Source organism: Patella vulgata, chromosome 4, assembly GCF_932274485.2.
Source record: "Patella vulgata chromosome 4, xgPatVulg1.2, whole genome shotgun sequence".
Taxonomy (NCBI): Eukaryota; Metazoa; Mollusca; class Gastropoda; family Patellidae; genus Patella; species Patella vulgata.
The window spans coordinates 57,912,049-57,930,716 of NC_065882.2; the positions used below are offsets into that span (position 1 = coordinate 57,912,049).

An 18,668-nucleotide genomic window follows, 5' to 3' on the forward strand; every position below is an offset into this window, starting at 1 on the left:
AAATGTTAAATAATGTCCACAGTCTCAGTACATGTAGCGGGTCCACAGTCTCAGTACAATAATTACAGATGGCTGCAGCCTCAGTACATGTATTACAGAGGTCCACAGTCCCAGTAGATTTATTACATATGGCACCAGCCTCAGTACTACAGAGGTCCACAGTCTTAGTACATACATTACAGATGGCCGCAGCCTCAGTACATGTATTACAGAGGTCCACAGTCCCAGTAGATTTATTACATATGGCACCAGCCTCAGTACTACAGAGGTCCACAGTCTTAGTACATACATTAAAGTGGTCCATGGCCTTAAAATATATAGTATATTTTTGGAAATAAAAAGCATCCTACCTTATCGGTAACATTAGGATTAGCACGTAAATTATATAAATATTTAACCATAGCCTCATCACCCTCCCAGGCTGATAAATGTAGAGCTGTTTGACCATCAGCCTACAAAAATAAAATTTATTAATTCCAGAACGGTACATGTACATGCAATTCATAATCACAATTCTTGGTGGATGAACAATTGATTGTTGGGTATTATATAATCACAATTGTTAGTGGATGAATGGCTGATCACCCGCTGATGTTGAGGGATGGGTATTATATACTATTCAAAAAAAGTAGGGGATATTTGATTTTTAAGTGTTATTAAAGTCACCTAATGAAACTGACGAAGAAACAAATGACAAAATGAAATGAAGTTCACATTCATCGATTTATTCCAAATGATCGTTAGACTAAGTAAGGCACAGACTGACCATTATAAGGGTAAAATGATACCCGGGGTCAAACAGCAAAGTTACCACAGCATCAAAACCAAGTCAGTAACGGGTAAATCCTCCTCTGTTTGCCAAACAAGCATTGATCCGACGTGGCATACTCCTAATGAGACGTCTAAGGTCATTTTGGTCCAGATTGTCCCATTCCTGTTGCAACGCAGCAGCAAGTTCTTGGACATTGGCAGGACGTTGTTGACGTTGACGTAACCTCTGTCCAAGCATGTCCCAGACATGCTCGATGGGGGAGAGGTCGGGACTCAGTGCTGGCCAAGGTAATGTGGTGATGTTCTGTTGTTGGAGGTAACCTGTAACGATCCTGGCCCTGTGACATCTTGCGTTGTCATCCTGGAAGATGAAACGGCGGCCATGACGTCGTGCGAACGGCACAACATGGACTGCCAAGATGTTGTCCCGGTAGAACTGGCCTGTAACACGCCCTGCAACAACATGTAAAGCCGTTCTTCCAGCAACAGTGATGCCTCCCCACACCATAACAGAACTACCCCCAAATCGATCATGTCTGATGACGTTAACGTCTTGGAAGCGCTCGTTTCGACGACGCCACACCCTCCTACGTCTGTCCAAAAAATCAACAGTGAACCTTGACTCATCTGAAAACATCACATTGCTCCAGCGTCGATTATCCCAGTGTTGACGATCCCTACACCAACGACGTCTTGCCTGAATGTGATGATCTCTCAAACAAGGGATCACGCGAGGACGTCGGGCGCGAAGGTGACCCCTATGCAGTCGATTCCGAATCGTCTGGCCACTCACTCTCACACCAGTGTCTGTTTGAAGACGAGCGCTGATCTGATTTGCTGTGATGACACGATTTCTCAAGGCCAAGGTACGGATAAATCGATCCTGGGCTTGAGTTGTCGCCCTTGGTCGACCTGAGCGTGGTCTGTCCTGTACAGATTGTGTATCACGGTATCTGGACCATAGCCTGCTTATGACAGACTGAGAAACATTCATCGTCCGCGCCACAACCGCCTGTGTTGTGCCGATCTGTAGCATGCCAAGGGCACGTAACCTTTCATTTTGGGTAAGCCGACGCATATCAAAATTTGTTTTCTGGTCACTAAAACAATTAAACTGATGTTTCCACCCTGGAATTTAATGCCACAATGACTGTAACATTCAAAGTCAGAATCGTGCAAATCTTGGGTTGGACCCCCATGATGATCCCAAGCATCACCTGCATTCCATGCGGTAGCTATTGGTGCGTTTGGGCGTCACATGTAACTGGAAATGTTTCTTCTGTTAGGTTCTATAGTGACTTTTTTCGTAGTCATTTGCATATTTTAGTATTATGCCCCCAAAATCAAATATCCCCTACTTTTTTTGAATAGTATATTATCACAATTCTAAGTGGATGAATGGTGGATCTACTGGATCATCTGCTGAAGTTGAGGGGTGGGTAATATATAATCACAATTATTGGTGGAAGAATAGTCGATCTTCCGCTTATGTTGATGGCTGGTCGGCCATGTTCTCAAGTATACTATTGTTATGCAGTTATGCCTGTGCCAATTTCTCGGTGAATAAGTGGCCTGAAACTTATATTCGTGTGCACTAATGAGCTTTCGGCCATGTGATGTCACTGGAGGTCACCATTTTGTTTGTCATGAGAAGCTTCAACCTGTTATGATTGGCCGAGAAATTTCAAACATGTTGTCTTTCGAAGTGAAACTTTGTTGTCAATATAATCAGCCTATATATCATAATTCTTTATACAAGGATTTTGTATTTCTGTCTTTTTTCATATTTACAAACTTGTAGAACAGTTCCTTAATATTTGTGCACAATGAAATCAAATGGAATAATCCATGACTGATCATGGTTTGAACATATTTTTTAAATCCCAAAATTACACTGATGGCTTTGTGTATTAATTAACCTTTAAAAAACATAATTTCATGTTTATATAATTATAATAAACAGTTCCTTTGATCAGATGTTCAGTCAAACAATGACGCGAGAACAAAATACAGTGTTAAACTGATACCAAATCCATATGCTTACAAAAAAACACTAGAGAGCATGGTGAGCCAATTACATCACTTCTGGTTTTAATAAATATTAGTTATCGCCTAAAAAACTTTTTTTGCTTGTGTTACAGGAGGGAAAATTTTTAAATATATATTTAAAATTTATAGAAACCTTGTTTCAAATCGTTGGTCTTCCCTTTAAGTGTCTATTATTTTTTTTTGTAACTGATTTTATATCTAGTAATCTATTTTTGGTTGTCGCAATCACTTTGATCTAATGAGAAATATGTTGCATGTATATTAACTCAGGCATTGTACTGATTTAAATACCTTTGCTTTTGATATGTGATACAGTCAAATTCATAGCTTTAGTTTCCTCCCACTACTAAAGAAATCAAACGAAATGGGGTCTTCATCTGCTCTGACTGGGCTAATGAAGACGGGCATAACTTTTCTGCTCTGACTGGGCTAATGAAGAAGGGCATATGCCATGCAGTGTACTATGAGGAAAATGTTTACTCTTCTTGTCTATCTTTTGTGTTATATCATCGAAAATATATTTTAAGCCTATTCTAACATTGTTGTTCGTATCATAAAAGGCTTGCGACTTCCGTATCATTTTGCTATCAGTATCACAGGTCACATATATGTGGTGCATATTGATTTTTATTCTAACTAACATTCTAAAGCATCTTATCAAAAGTCTATACATACAAATATTGACTGTAGCTATTTATTATAGTCAGTAACTATTATACTTTATTATAACCATTCTAAATATTGTCATTAATTTTCTACCTAATTTATAATATTTTCATCTCTTTAACACTCTTTAATATAATTACTTTTTTTTATTGATTCCCAAAAATTCTCCACGATTTTAACCATAAATGGCATACGACGATCAATTTTGATGACGTTATAATGTGAACTGTTTGAAGATGCTGGCCAGAAGAGTATTTAATTCTACTTAAAATATTTCATGTTATAATGATTCAATATTGAACACAATAAAGTGTTAGCTATCGAATGACTGGTTATGAGAGTGTTTACTAACTATATGGAGACACTCCGGGGGGTCAATATTATAGGCTTTCATAACTATTCAAAAGGCTGAAAACATTATTAAAAGTATTATTAAAAATATTACTTGTGTTGTTTCGCAGCACAAAACAGCTTTATATAACCATTTAATATCAGACTTTATTAACAAAAACCACTAAATTTCGACAATTTCTTTAAATTACTAACATAAAATCAATGTCTTTGTTTAAAGTATAATTGAAACCGTCAAAATTTGATTGATTTTTAAAACGGATTTTAGAATACAACAAGCAGTTGCCATGCAAGATACGCCCACATTTTGCAAGAGATGGACAAATAACAAGCTTAAAAAAGCGATTTTTTGAACAATCAGGTGACATAATCCAGGCAGTTATGGTCCGATATGTCCAAATATCAAAAGAAATCGAAATCTCTAGGATATATACACATATAATTTGGTGTAACGGTGATATATTTGAACGGTTTTTTAAATCGGATAATAATTGTGACCTCTAGGGGACCACAAGCTAAAAACGTGATTTTTCGTACAATCAGGGGCCATTATCCAGGAAGTTGTGTTTTGATATGCGCGGATATTGAAAGGATCTAAAATCTTTGGTTTATAAACATACATTTCAAGTTTCATCTAAATCGGATAAAAATTGTGACCTCTAGAGTGTCAACAAGCTAAAAACGTGATTTTTTGTACCATCAGAGGCCATAATCCATGAAGTTTCGTTTCGACTCATGTCAATATTGGAAGTAACCAAGATCTTTTGGGGGTAAACCTATATTTCAAGTTTCGTCAAAATTCATTACAAATTATGACCTGTAAAGTGTCTACAAACAAATTGTGGATGGAGGTCCGGACGGACAGGGGCGATGACAATATACGTCCAAATGGAAATGTGGTTGTATAAAAATGACAAAATCCTTGAAACTTGTCTGGTGGGATTGTAATTTTATGCTCTTTAAAATGCCAAGACACATCATATGCCATTTTTTCATTCTAGATAATTAGTTCATTCAAAATCATATTCAGTTTCGTGATTTGGCTATGAACCCAAGTTAACTCAGGTTTTTTGTACTATAGGGAAGCACAGATGGGGGTGCTGAAGCCCTTTATACGCCCCCAATCTATCTAAACTACTGCATCCCTAGTAGGTAAATATCACTGCATGTATACCATTACGGAACACAATCAGAAATAAAATATTCAAAACATCTATTGTCTTACACTATTGTCAATATTCTTTAGAAATTATAGGCTGGCAAACAGCACTCATGCAATAATGACACACTACAGTAACTTATACCACACAAATATCAATAATATATTGATAGCAATAATCGGGCATAATTTAAAAATATCTTCCCTCTCTTGACAAGCGGTGACTCAGTGATAATACTGATACTCAGTAATACAGTATTCGATCCCGGTGTTGTCCGAAAAAATTCATTAGAATTTTCAGACATTGCTTCCCCATTTCAATAGTGCAGGACACCAGTTGAAGATGAATAAACAAGCCACAAGAATAATTAGATCCACACAATTCTATAGAACTTAATAAGCGTCAATTAAGTAAACTAGTCGGCCATTAAATTATCACAGCAGGATCTCGAAATTTTCTTGAATATTATAACTTAGAATTAAAGTACTTACATTTTGCAGATCAATTGGTGTTCCGTAATCAATCATTAATTTGACTAGATCAATATCTCTACGTCTGCAGGCAATATGGAGGGCGCTGTCTCCATTATCCTGTCAAAAATAATCATAATCAAACTAGTTTCTCTAGACAAACTTCTCATCAAGTTGTGAAAAACTTTGTGTAAAGATTTACTGTAATATGTCAGACTGACAATGTCACAGTGTAACGATTATCTCTTAAAGACAAAATTGGTTTAATACAATTTCTATTAAAGAGTCATTATGCAGGATTTAGAGAAGGCACTGGAAATTCTGACTATAACAGTTCAAACATAGATAAAGAAAAATGAATATATTGAAAATTTCAGTCAAATCTAAATAAAACGTTTAACATATAAGAATAGATATCTGTTTATAACTCTATTGTCAGGTCATTTATCCACAGCATCCATGAGTTATGTCATGCATTATCGAGAAGAATTTGGCCTAATCGTCCATATTAGCATTTAATGCAGATATGGCAGTGACTAATCCATTCAATATCTAAGCCATTAGATGCTCTAGAGACCATAGGCTTGTCATGTGAATAAATGTCTAAAATTTATATATCATTTGAAGTAAGAAAAATGCCCTGCAATAGGCAAGATTATCTCTCACATAATGCCTTTTTAACATCTTGTAGGTCTATTTGATATTATGCTTACATTTTGCTTTCTGGTCTATGACTCCAAATTTTCTTTGAAATACTATGCACAGTAAGAATTTTCCAAGAACAAGACAATTCTTCAATTTAAATTACTTTGGTACATTGATGTTTAGAATAAATATTTCAAAATATATATCTATGTGTGTATTAAATGTTAAATTATTGTAATAGACAAGTGCACCTATCTGTCCATCATAACAACTTACAGGTCGTTGTGATTTGGCTTGTTCTGCTGTCTGTTGTAGTAATAATTCTCGACACACTGCCAAGTTACCAACTTCAGCTGCTAAAAATAATGGAATGGATCCAGCCTGGTAAAAAATAAAAACATTTAGATATCATTATGCACATATACTTTTTTTCAAATATTAATAGGCCTATTGTAATTAGGTTTCCACTGTTCGGGACCCTGAGATTTCAAATTCATCTAATTTTCTCGCAAACGGGTGCATCAGATGCCGACCATGATAATGCAAACTCTTAGCGAATACTGTTTGTTTCAGGAATCATGGACGGCAAACAAATTTCCTCCGGATCTTAGGATAAGAATTTTTGGGAATTATGAAAACTCTAATTGTAATAATGACAAAAAATGTCAAAGAAATTCTTAATAGATAGAATATTGGCTTGTTCAAATATTTTAATTTAAATAATTTGAATTTTGTGGTATCAACAAAATGAATAGAATTTGACTATTTTTTTATCTCCTACAGGAATCTTAGTTCAATTACATCCATTAAAATTGGAAAAAGCTTGGATAATTCATAGCTTAAACAGAATTGAATATCCAACTGTCATTTCTTAAAAAGAATTGAATACTCCAGTGTCATTTCTTAAACAGAATGAAATATTCAAGTGTCATGTCTTAAAACAGAATTGAATACTTAAGTGTCATTTCTAAAATGGAATTGAATACTCAAAGTGTTATATCAAAAACAGAATTTCTTAAAAAGAATTGAATATTCAATTGTTATTTGAATATTGATGACAAGGTAGGCATATAAAAAATAATATTTTTGAATATTTTTGAATGAAAACAAACCTTATCTTTAAGTAATCTGGCATCTTTTCCTGAGACTTTAAGTAAAGCTTGTACCGCCAATAATGCGCCATGGGTTCGGCTACAGGCCATGTGGATTGGAAGCTGATTCTGGGGCTGAAATTTTTAAAAATATACATATTCAAGCTTTCTAGGCAAAGAAAAATATGCCAACCAGTAGCTTTGTGATCCCTTGACTATACAGCAGATCGAAACACTACAGCATAAATTTTCTAATTATATTGCATATTATAGCCTACAATGTTTTGCAGTTTGTACCGAGGTCTAAGTGTTAAAACTTCAAATAACGTAATTATCTCCTTTTATTCACCACTTTGTATTGATGGGACTTTAATTTTGCTTCCACCACAATTAATCCTTTGACCTTTGTATTCAATGTGACTGTTTGGGGCGGTAGTTAGGGTGGTTTGGACAGTCTATGTGCTAAGGCTTAGCATTTAGAGGCTTCACAAGATTTTTCAAAGCAACCATGGGCAATAACTCCCATTGTAATCATCAAAAGCTTCTATTTGGATGAACACTGTATAATCGAATAATCACAATAGGACTCTCTTTGCCAAAGTGCTTCAATGCGTTTTATAAGTTCTCTGAAAGAAGTTGTCGGAAATAGTTGAAAATAAACAGATTTTTTTTTACCCCAGGAGCAATACAAATCTGCCCTCCCATAATCCATCCCTACACCCCGCCCCCAAAAGCAGGTTATATACCTGAGTTTTAATTTGATTGATTCCACAAGTTATCGAGCATACCCAACACGATCCATCATTATGTGGATACATATATAGGTAGCAGTTTATCATTACAGTACCACTGGTGTTATCTGGGGAATACGTCTGCTTTTGCTCCAGTTATTTCAGATTAAAAGGTTCCTGTACTCAGTTATCAATCCATTTAGTTGACATACACTAGTTGTGTCAATAATGCAGGTTTAAGTAATTGTTTCTGACAATAAGTCATCATTAGAATATAAAACATTAATGTCAAACCATCAATGCATAACATATTTTATTGTGTTTGCACGTCCTTCTCGTGGGACTTTATAATAAATCATAATTTTCAACAATTGGCTTTGTCACATTCAGTTATTGATGTGTTCAATCATTTCTCCTTTTTGATATTCATGTTCAAGGAAATGTAAAAATCCTTTGTTTATGTTTTATCTTTCTGATTCAAATTCAGGTCCTAATGTTGTTAAAATGTCTTTGTTTATTTTGTTCCGTTATGGTTCAAATTCAGGTCTACATTGTTTGCGTCATTTTACTACTCCAAATTTCATATAATGGGCACCACATTGAACTTGAAATTTCTTTGAAACAAAGGATAAAAGGAAAAGGAAAGGAAATGGGGTTTAACGTCCTACTGTTCTGCTCTGAACTGGGCTAATGAAGACGGGCATACGCCATACAGTGTGCTATGAGGGAAATTTTTCCCGGACAGCGGAACTATGGCCTACTCTTATATCGAATTCCAACTGTCAAGGGATCTTTCACGTGCACGCCAATGTGTACACGGGACCTCAGTTTTCCATCCCATCCAAACGACTAGACAGCTGTCCTTGTCAGGCCATCCATCCTGCATCACTGACAAGGGGAGAATCATGCCAGAAAATCTGGATGAACTTTCTCGGCCAATGCAGGGATCGAACACCCGACCTCGAGGCGTCTTACCCACTTAGCCACCGTGACCCCCCCACCCCCGAAACAAAGGATAAATAAATCACATGATCCTGTTGATTTATTTGATTGTTATATACTGACAAGTATTGTAAAGAGTACATATTATTAGCTGAACCTGAAGTTTTGGGTTACATGAAATGAAATTCTAACAAATGAACCCTTCTTCAAATTTTCAAATAATCATTTTGTTAACATGGTTATCTGTAGCATAGGCTTTCTTTAAATCAACAAACAAAAGAGGAAAAAGTCCTGGTGAGAGATTTTGCTGATTGTTTGTTTGTACTGAAAAAATACATTTAACAAAAAACAATGTAAATTTTACAGGCATCTGCAATTTCTCAACTTCATGTTTGTTATTTCTAGTTTTGTTTATAGATTTTTTAACATATTATGCAATAGAAAAATAAAGCAAATAAAAAAGATATAATACATAGCACCTTGATATAAACTAATAGATAATCAATGTATTGATTAGCAATATTGATTGAAAAGCTCTCTTAGACTTAATCATGCTGACTTGCTCAACAAACATTTTACTAACTCACAGATCATAGTTTTAAATGCAGTTGATTTCTAAATCAAAAAGATTTTAACCATGGAAGGAAGGAGTTATGTCTTTAGCAAAATAATTGAACAGAAAGAAAACATGCAAAAAAATGCAATACAGAAACAATGGATTTCTGTACAAAAGAGTAGAAATGGGTCAAGGTAAATGTCAACACAGTCGTTGTTTCTATTGATTTCGTTTTCTCTAAAATATTCTTAATCCTAAATTTCTTGATAACGTATCAGAAAAATATTGCACTGTAAAATCAATTAAACAGACTTATGAACTAATGTTATTATTCTGCTCAGGGAAATTACATTTAATGGAATGGCAGAAATATCGATGTTAAACAAAACAGATATTATAATTAATCGGGGGATAGAACGAAATAACTAAAAGATTATTGATTAGAAAGAGCTATTAGGATTAGCTATTTATATGACATAGTCCTGCACTAGTTTGATTCAGTTAACGTTAATCATACTCATATCTTTTCTACAGAATAAACAGTTAAACAATCTTCGTCATACATTCAGACCTAAATCACATCAATCCTGCATTAACTAGATATACAAGTCGATAGAAAAAATAATCAGAGGTATTTTATCATTATAAAGGGAGATTATTGGGTTTATTTTCATTGCATTTGATGTTGAGGTGACTTAAACGTAGAACTAGAAACATCACTTAGTCTACAAGATCCGATCATTTAGAACATGTAACTTGTGGGTTTCTAATCAACAAAAGGACTTGCCTACGTAACATTTTTATATAGATCATGTCTCAATCTCTACCCTTCTTGAACTCTTGTTTTTCATTCTTGGTGCTGCAAACTTGATGGCTTGTAGATGAAGATATATTATAATTACTTTATATAGAAATATAAAGATAGAGTGAAATCAACAGAAACCAAATATAAACTTTAAATGGCAGTAACTAATTCATTTTGATCTTTTTTGTATTATTTTCACCCCCTTCCACCATGTATAATATAGTCTATTTTGTTGTACTGTAATTTACTGGATTATTAAACCTAACAAGAATTATATGTTTTATATATGAGTTAATGTATATAATTTATTTGTATTTTAACATTGTCATATTTTTTTATTTAATAAATGACATTTTCCCATCGATCAGATTTTGTTGCATTTCCAATGGGGAACACCTACAATTCATATTCTGGCTTCCCACTGTTCCAATTAATTCAGTGATGTGTTTACACTGCATCTCAGTATTTTATATAATTGTAAAATACAATTCTCTAAGGTATAAATGCTAACGGTAACTAACCTACTTTATAAAACATTGCCTGGAATAATATCAACAGTTAAATCAGTGATTAATCTTACAGGTAATAATTTATTTAACCTATTATCTGTGCATTAATGCATTATGGTCAATTTATCTGATTTACGTAACTTTAAAGATCATTGATCATTTTTCAAAAGCTTTGAGTTATGGCTGATACTGGTAAATGTATTTCAGGGTGATTGTGTCCTTATCACTTATAAAATTACAAGTATGGTCCTACCTGGCTGTATGGGTTGCCAAAAGAATTCAACTGATTATTTGCAAGCGATGGTGTAATTAGGAAGGGAGCAATCTTAAAAATTGTTGTTTCTAGTCCTAAATTGTTCAATCTGATTAAAACACAGATCCAATTTCGTTTCGTTTTTATAGTTCAAAATTTCGATTTTACTTGTCTTTACTACACCTGGATCTGGAAGTGTTGTTATTTAACTCGTGTTCTGCTTGAAATGAGGGGTCAGCCAATCAAATGGTCTGTTGAATCGAGCGTTTGACCCTTTTTGCGCGAAACTGTGGGTAGACATTAGCGGCAATAGAAATCAAAACAAAGCAAAAGTAGATAAAAAAAATACATGGCGGTCGCTAATTGGTTAATCGAATGACTGACGTAATCGGGTCAAATTTCGCCTGCTTGGTACCTGACGTCATAGAACGTGAACTCCCACTATAACTTGTTAGATCTACATGTAGTGTAGGCCATCGAAAGTATAAAAAACGAAACGAAATATAGATCTATATTTTAATCAGGTTGTAAATCGTTATAAGTTATATGAATTCTCTAAAATGATTTAGTCAATTAAAACCAGAATTTGGGTTCTTGTAGGGTCAGCAAGTAAGAATTATGTTGCTAATACCATATTTCTATCCATAAGGATTCTGTTTTTATTGTGCTCTGAGTTTACAATCAAGCCATAGATAAACCAGCAGTTGCCAGGCAAGATATGCCCACATTTTGCAAGAGATAATCAAGAAAGGGACTGAGATCTTTGAGATATAAATATATATTTTAAGTTTTCAAAATCGGATAAAAATTGTGACCTCCAAAGGGTCCACAACCTTTGTATTACATGTACATACTTTTGCACAATTTGCGTACAAAGAACAGCCATTTTGTTGGGCATTTTAGTTTCAAATTTTCTAAATTTGACCTCTAATGACCTCTAGAGAATCGACAAGCTAAAACACATGATTTTTCGTACAATCAGGGGCCATAATGTTACATAATCAGATTATCTGATGTTAAAGACGCTTCCTGCCAACTTGACACCCGTTCGTTATCGACATGCCTGAAGTTTTTGGTCTATGTGATTATGTAATGATTATGTAAACGTTAACTTGCTGGCATGTTTTATTTAAACTTTCTTTGTCTGATTAGCATGTATCGAATGTTAAACTTGATATGATACATTAGCCAGATGCCTAATAAGATCCTTTGTTTGGAAGGGTTTATAAACCCAGATTAAGAAACAAATAGACAGACAGGTCCGGCCAGGACAGGCCACACAGGTCTGGAGTTACGTCGGACAACGGCCATGTAATGTAAGAGTTGGGAGTTGGCACACTCGTGCCTAGCAGAGCTAGGGCATGGCTCTATCAACACAAGTTAATTACAGAGTCTTAAGTTTTGTATATAATATGTTAGAAGAAGCAGAGAATAAAAGTATTTTAAGATGTTAAACTAGTCTTGTCATCATCCAGAACTTGATTAAAGAACCAATACTGTAACATATTAATTGGCTGTTGTCCGACGTAACTCCAGACCTGCGTGGCCTGTCCTGGCCGGACCTGTCTGTCTATTTGTTTCTTAATCTGGGTTTATAAACCCTTCCAAACAAAGGATCGGAAGTGAGCAGAATTTCACCCATGTATCTGTTATCACTCGTCACTTCAGTCAGTTATATAGAGGGATGGCTCGTGTTTTCCTTTGGCGTTCGTCACTTCCGATTCAGGAAACCTGTATTATTCAGCTATCGTAGCAATGATCTCTGTGATTAAATTATATTTGGAACATGTTTAATTAGTTCTATCACATATGTGATAATGACTGACACCAATATTGTCCTTTAACATGCATATAAAGTTTCATCAATATTCCGATGAAAATTGTGACCTCTAGATTGTCAGATTGTCCACAAACTAAAAGCGTGATTTTTTGTACAATTAGGGGCCATAAACCATAAGTTTAGGTCAGATACATGCCAATATTTAATGGAACCGAGATCTGTGGGAGATATATATTTCAAGTTTCGTCAAAATCAGATAAAATTTGTGACCTGTAGAGTGGACGGAAGGACGTCTGGACAGACACAGGTGACGGCATAATGTCCACATGAAAATGTGGGCGTATAAAAATATAGCTCTTAATAACTAGGATGCAGATCTTCAGTTGAAAACAGTAATGTGAGATATCATCATAGATTTTTGCTGAATCTGATAAATGTTTGCTTATTAGCAAGCATGGTCTTATCTTAAATCTTAGTTCCTGTCCTTTGTTCTTACATAGATTGTAATATTATTTTTCTCAAAAGATCAATAATATCATACAAAGTATAACAAAAATATTTTTTCAAAAGGTAAGCATCAAAACATTTTGGTTAAAAGATAAAAATTAAACAAATTTGGTCAGAAGATAAGCATCTTAACATTAAAACATTATTGTCTCGATTTTAACATTATTTTATTTTTTGCATGTATTCTGATCTGAAAAATATAAATGGATCAAATGGTTGAGCTCCTAGGATCTTTATACGAAACATGTTACAAACTTATTTAGCAAATATTTCAGTTTGTAAGAGTAGTACAATTATTCTTTGAGGTATTTCTAAATATACATGTACACAAGGGCTCCACTAGCAGTAAATTCATACATGCTAACTCTAAAATCAATATACTTGCAAGTTTTGAAAAATCCAACTTATGCATCCAATACCCATGAACAATCCCACTGATACATCGACTTCATTTTAAAAGTCAAAATATAAAGGGACAGAGAACCTAGCAAAACATACTTGAAATTTAGAATCGGAAATTTTAAAAATCTAATAGGGTTCTTCTTTTTACGCTAATCAACAATCTCACAAAGTTTTGAAATATTACATCCAAAGAACTCTTAATATGTATTGTGTGCACAAATATCTTTAATTTGGATGTAAAATGGAACTTGAAATTTACATTCCATAAAAGTTATTCCTTATTCAACAAATTTAAAAGAGACAAAAACTGCATGATTTTTGATCCATAAAAAAAGTAGTTTAGACAGTAATATCTTCAAAAATTATTGGCCAGTATCTAATCTATTATTTTTATCTAAACTTGTAGGATTTAAAGATCACTTAAAATTTCAGCATTTAGACGAACCCTTTCAATCAGCTACAAAAAAACAGCTTTACTTCGAGTGCACAACGATATCATAAATAATCTGGACAGAATAAATGTACCCAAGTGCTGTTTTTGACACCATCAACCAAACACTTCTACTTAAACGTTAAAAGATTATTTTGGAATTGTTGGCTATGCCCTGAAAGAAATGGTTTGAATCGTATCTCACTTCTTGAAAACAGTCTGTTGTCATAAATAAGCAGTCATCAAAACCAGTCTACATAAAATATGGAGTCCCACAAGGATCAGTACTTGGTCTGTTATTATTTACGGCTTATACTTGCCCACTTGGTAAACTTTTTAGAGATCACAATTTTGACTACAATATATACCCAGACGACACCCAACTATACGTGGTTGTAACACTCGATAACAAAAGTATACAAATTAGTAATTTGGAGAAGTGTATTGATAATGTAAAAAACTGGATGAAAAGCAACTTTTTAAATTTAAAACTAAACAATGATAAAACTGAACTAGGAACTGATCATAGACTCACAAACATTATTACAAATTGTGTTAAAGTAGGTAGTGTTATCATACAGCCAAGTAACAGTTTACGGAACTTCGGCGTTAAATTTGGTAAAAATCTTGACATGAAAGAACATGTACTAAATCCGTCAACTTTCAACTATATAATATAGGTCGCATAAGAAACTTTATTGATATCAATACTTCTATAATGCTTGTCAACTCATTTGTAACCTGTCGATTTAATTATTGTAATTGTTTATTGTTTAATTTGCCTTCTCTTTAGCTAAAAAGACTACTAAAAAATTCAAAACAAAGCTGCTCGAATCATAACTAGAACTAAACTTTGTGAACATATCGCCCCTATCAACTGCATTGGTTACCAATTACTAGCAGAATTGAATTTAAAATACTCTCTCTAACATAATCTATCATTAATATGGAAGATTCACCTGGCTACCTCAAACAGCTCCATCACCCCATATATTCCTGTACCCAAACTTACGACACAAAACAAAAACTTACTAATTTCCTATCATGCACAATCCTCATTTGGTGAATTTTTTTTTAAGTTTTGCTCCTTTCAAACTATGAAATAAGTTACCTTCTGAGGATTAACGATTCCCCTTGCTTGCCTGTTATTTAAGAAAAAGTTAAAGACCCACCTTTTTAAAAGCCATTTTAAGTGTTAATTGATTAAACATTTTAAGAGTTTGCTTTTTATTATTGCATACCATATTTAGTTCTAATTGTGCAATGTTGATAGGTGATTCTTTGGTTTCTTTTTAAATCTTATTCTTGAGATGTTTTATACACCTTAGAGTTTTTATGGTTTTTGATTCATATATTTTTTTATATATTTTTATTTGTACTTTTATCAAAATGTAATAGTGCCATAGGGCAACAAAATATTGGATTATCGGAGCTCTATGAATAAATAATTATTATTATTAGTATTATTAAGTTATAAAATGGTGTTATTATTGCTATAATTTAAATTATAGTCTAATCTATTCATCAATGTTTTTTAAAAATATGATGAAAGTAAATGTTTAACTGTTAAGCAAATCAATAAACTGAATAAAGACATGTATTTATGTAGAAATGTCTCTCTTATCTATTGATTCCCCAATGACTTTTTTCTTTCTTTTTGTGTTTAGTTAAGTTGCGTATTCCAATAAATAAACATACAGTCTTCGCCATCCAACTCGATATTAACATACTAAACATTAAGGTCAAAACTGTATATGTGAAAAAACTAAGATCAAAGCATACAGTATTGAATCAACCCACATTTAGTTTCTGTTTCATGACTACAAGTGCAAAGTAAAGTGGATTTTCAAACCTGTCTGGTTTCAATATATGTTTCATATTTGTTACATATTTAAACAATTCGATGTTCAACTGCTAAAAACTGTATTTATTTAATAATTAGCTTATAGATTCAGCCTGCAATAAACTTAACCTCTGGCACTTAAATCGAAGTCTTGAATTAGATCAAGAGGTAATTTAGTATAATGCAACAAACTTTGCCGGAGGTAAAATCCATTCATAAAAATATTACAAAACTTGTTCCAAGCAATAAAACAGGCAAAAAAAAGTTCACAAAATTTATTTTTTTGCTGTGTAACTTTATGCTGTTAACTTTGAAAAAAAATTACATTAACATCGTTTTGAAAATCTATATCAATAATTATAACTCTGATACATTTATTCAACAACTACATGCAGTTTATAGATTTTTGTCTACCGGAGTTAAATCAAGGCTACTCTCAGATCAAGTAGTGATCCTTAAATATGCAATCAATCAAAATTCTTGACAGGCAAAAACACATACAAAAAGCCACCAATTTGAACTTTTGTTCTTCGAGAACACCATTAAAATGTTGCTTAATATTTCTTGCGGGAAATTTATTTTTTTAAAAAATGAAACTACCTGTTTTCTCTTCTCAACATCTTTTAGTTCCAAAACACCAAAGAACTAAAAATTGGTACAGTTATAAGAATCTGTTTGAGCCGCTGCATTTCTTGAAATTTTAATTTTCAGAAATGAAATGGGGTTTCACAATCTACTTTTCTTCACCAATTTTATTCTCAGGCATATCACCCTATAAAGTACTTTATTTACATTTGTGATACAGTGACTTACAATACCAGTATATTAACTTTCAGAGGAAATATACTGTTTATCTTTATTAGAATTTATAACAGAAATTCCAATGTATGGAATTCTTCTACAAAGAGAACATACCAGTGTTTTCAATTCTAGGAAAATACCAACCTATATTTTCTTAAAGAATCTGCAAAATAGGAAAAATAACTTACCCCACCAGGAAGAGTTGCATCCGCTTTTCTGTTGAGTAATAATTTAATGATATCATCACGAGCATAGCTAGCAGCATAATGGAGGGCTGTACGATTATCCTGAAATAAATGTATGAGTGAATTAACTTATTAAATAGAATTCTTGTCTTTTTTATCAAATATCTGCCAATATTACATAATCTACCCATCTACAATACTGTGACACTACCCCATATCATAATACAGCTTTTCAAATAAATGTCATCAATTTCACAAGAGCACATGGGAACCATTATTGTAAAGCTCTAATGCCCACAGTGACTCTGTGAAGGTAGGTGCTGCTGAGTTCTCGACCATACAGCAGGTCCTGGATTCAATCCCAGTGGATTTTCCAACTTTGTTTTCCCTTGGCAAGGAAAAGCATCTAGTTATTCAGATGGGACAAAAATCTGAAGACCATTGTATACCAGTGGCAGTTGGAAATTGAAATACATGTAAGAGTTGGCCATACCACTGCTGTCAGGACAAAATTGTTCTCATAGAACAGTGCAATAAAGTAAGATTCTAAAGTCAATTATTTTCATTACTTATGTAATATCCAGTGATCATTTTTTTCACTCATTCATTGAAAGTATCTAAGGATACCAATTCAACAACCAACTGACCACTTTTTATTTCATGCTTTACCTTAATTAACCTCTTTCTCTATGTAATGTACATCTATCTTTTAGTGGAATAAAGAAAAAAAAATCATTTCTGGTTTATTTTAAAGTTAGCAAAATAGGAACCATAATAAATCTAGAAAATGGGAAAGATATCATCTATATGTTTATGTTTGGAAAGGAAGGGGTAGTTGGAGTAATTCTTCTAGGAATTGAAACTTTGTGTCTCAGAAATAATTTTATAATTAAAACAATTGTTTTAATACTATTTGCATACTTCCAACAAGTGAATGTGTGACCTTTCATGTGCAATCAACTTTAAAAAAAACTAAACCAATATAATTGATATGGGACTTGAAAAAAAAATCAGGGCATTGTTTCACTAGAACCATTCTACATCACATACTATGGATCATTGAATTCAAACAAAAAGATTTATATATAGCAATTTAAACCACATGAATACATTGTCAGGAGATTCTTTGATGACTGAATTATGCAAGCTCTATAATCAATTATTGTGCACTGATTGTTTTTTGTTGATTTAGATAAAGAGCTAGCCATTCTTGCTATAATAGTTCGAAAATATATAAAGTAAAATAAATAATTTGAAAATTTCATTCAAAATACTCTATTGCAAGGGAAGATATAAGCCTTTGAAGGTTTGACAAGACGCGTGCAATAATTTGAACCACCGTATTGGTTGTTCAAAGTTAAGTCTCGCTCCTCCATTTTTTAGCTTAAATCAAAATATGGCTGAACTGTTTTAATCTATTTAATATCGGAGAAATCTGATGCCATCGAGAGTTGATTATGGCCTGGATAAGTTAATTAATGTCTAATTAATAATTTAGAAAACATTTCAGGCCTAAAGAAAGATCTGCAATAGGCAGATTTAGCTCTTGCATAATGTATGTTTAATCAATTGAAATTTTTCCCAAAATCACCCAAATATTTAACAAATTTTATTTCGTTAATTTTATTATGGACCCATTTATTTCCATTTCTCACAAACAAAACGAATCTGCATGTTCTTTAAAAATATGAGAACCATTGAACTGGTTGAATAGGTTAGCC

The 18,668-nt window shown here is 33.3% G+C and overlaps 1 protein-coding gene across 1 annotated transcript in view; it reads right to left on the reverse strand.

Moving 5' to 3' along the window:
* The window catches only part of LOC126817818 (ankyrin-1), a 32,556-nt gene extending 26,955 nt beyond the window's left edge, over positions 1-5,601 (reverse strand). Inside the window, exons 1-2 of the mRNA XM_050544984.2 lie at positions 5,489-5,601; positions 351-452 (exon numbers count right to left, since the gene is read on the reverse strand). Of these exons, the coding sequence (XP_050400941.2) occupies positions 351-452; positions 5,489-5,524 (138 nt within the window). The 5' untranslated portion in view covers positions 5,525-5,601. The remainder of the gene's footprint in view (positions 1-350; positions 453-5,488) is intronic.
* Between the last annotated feature and the right edge of the window lie 13,067 nt (positions 5,602-18,668).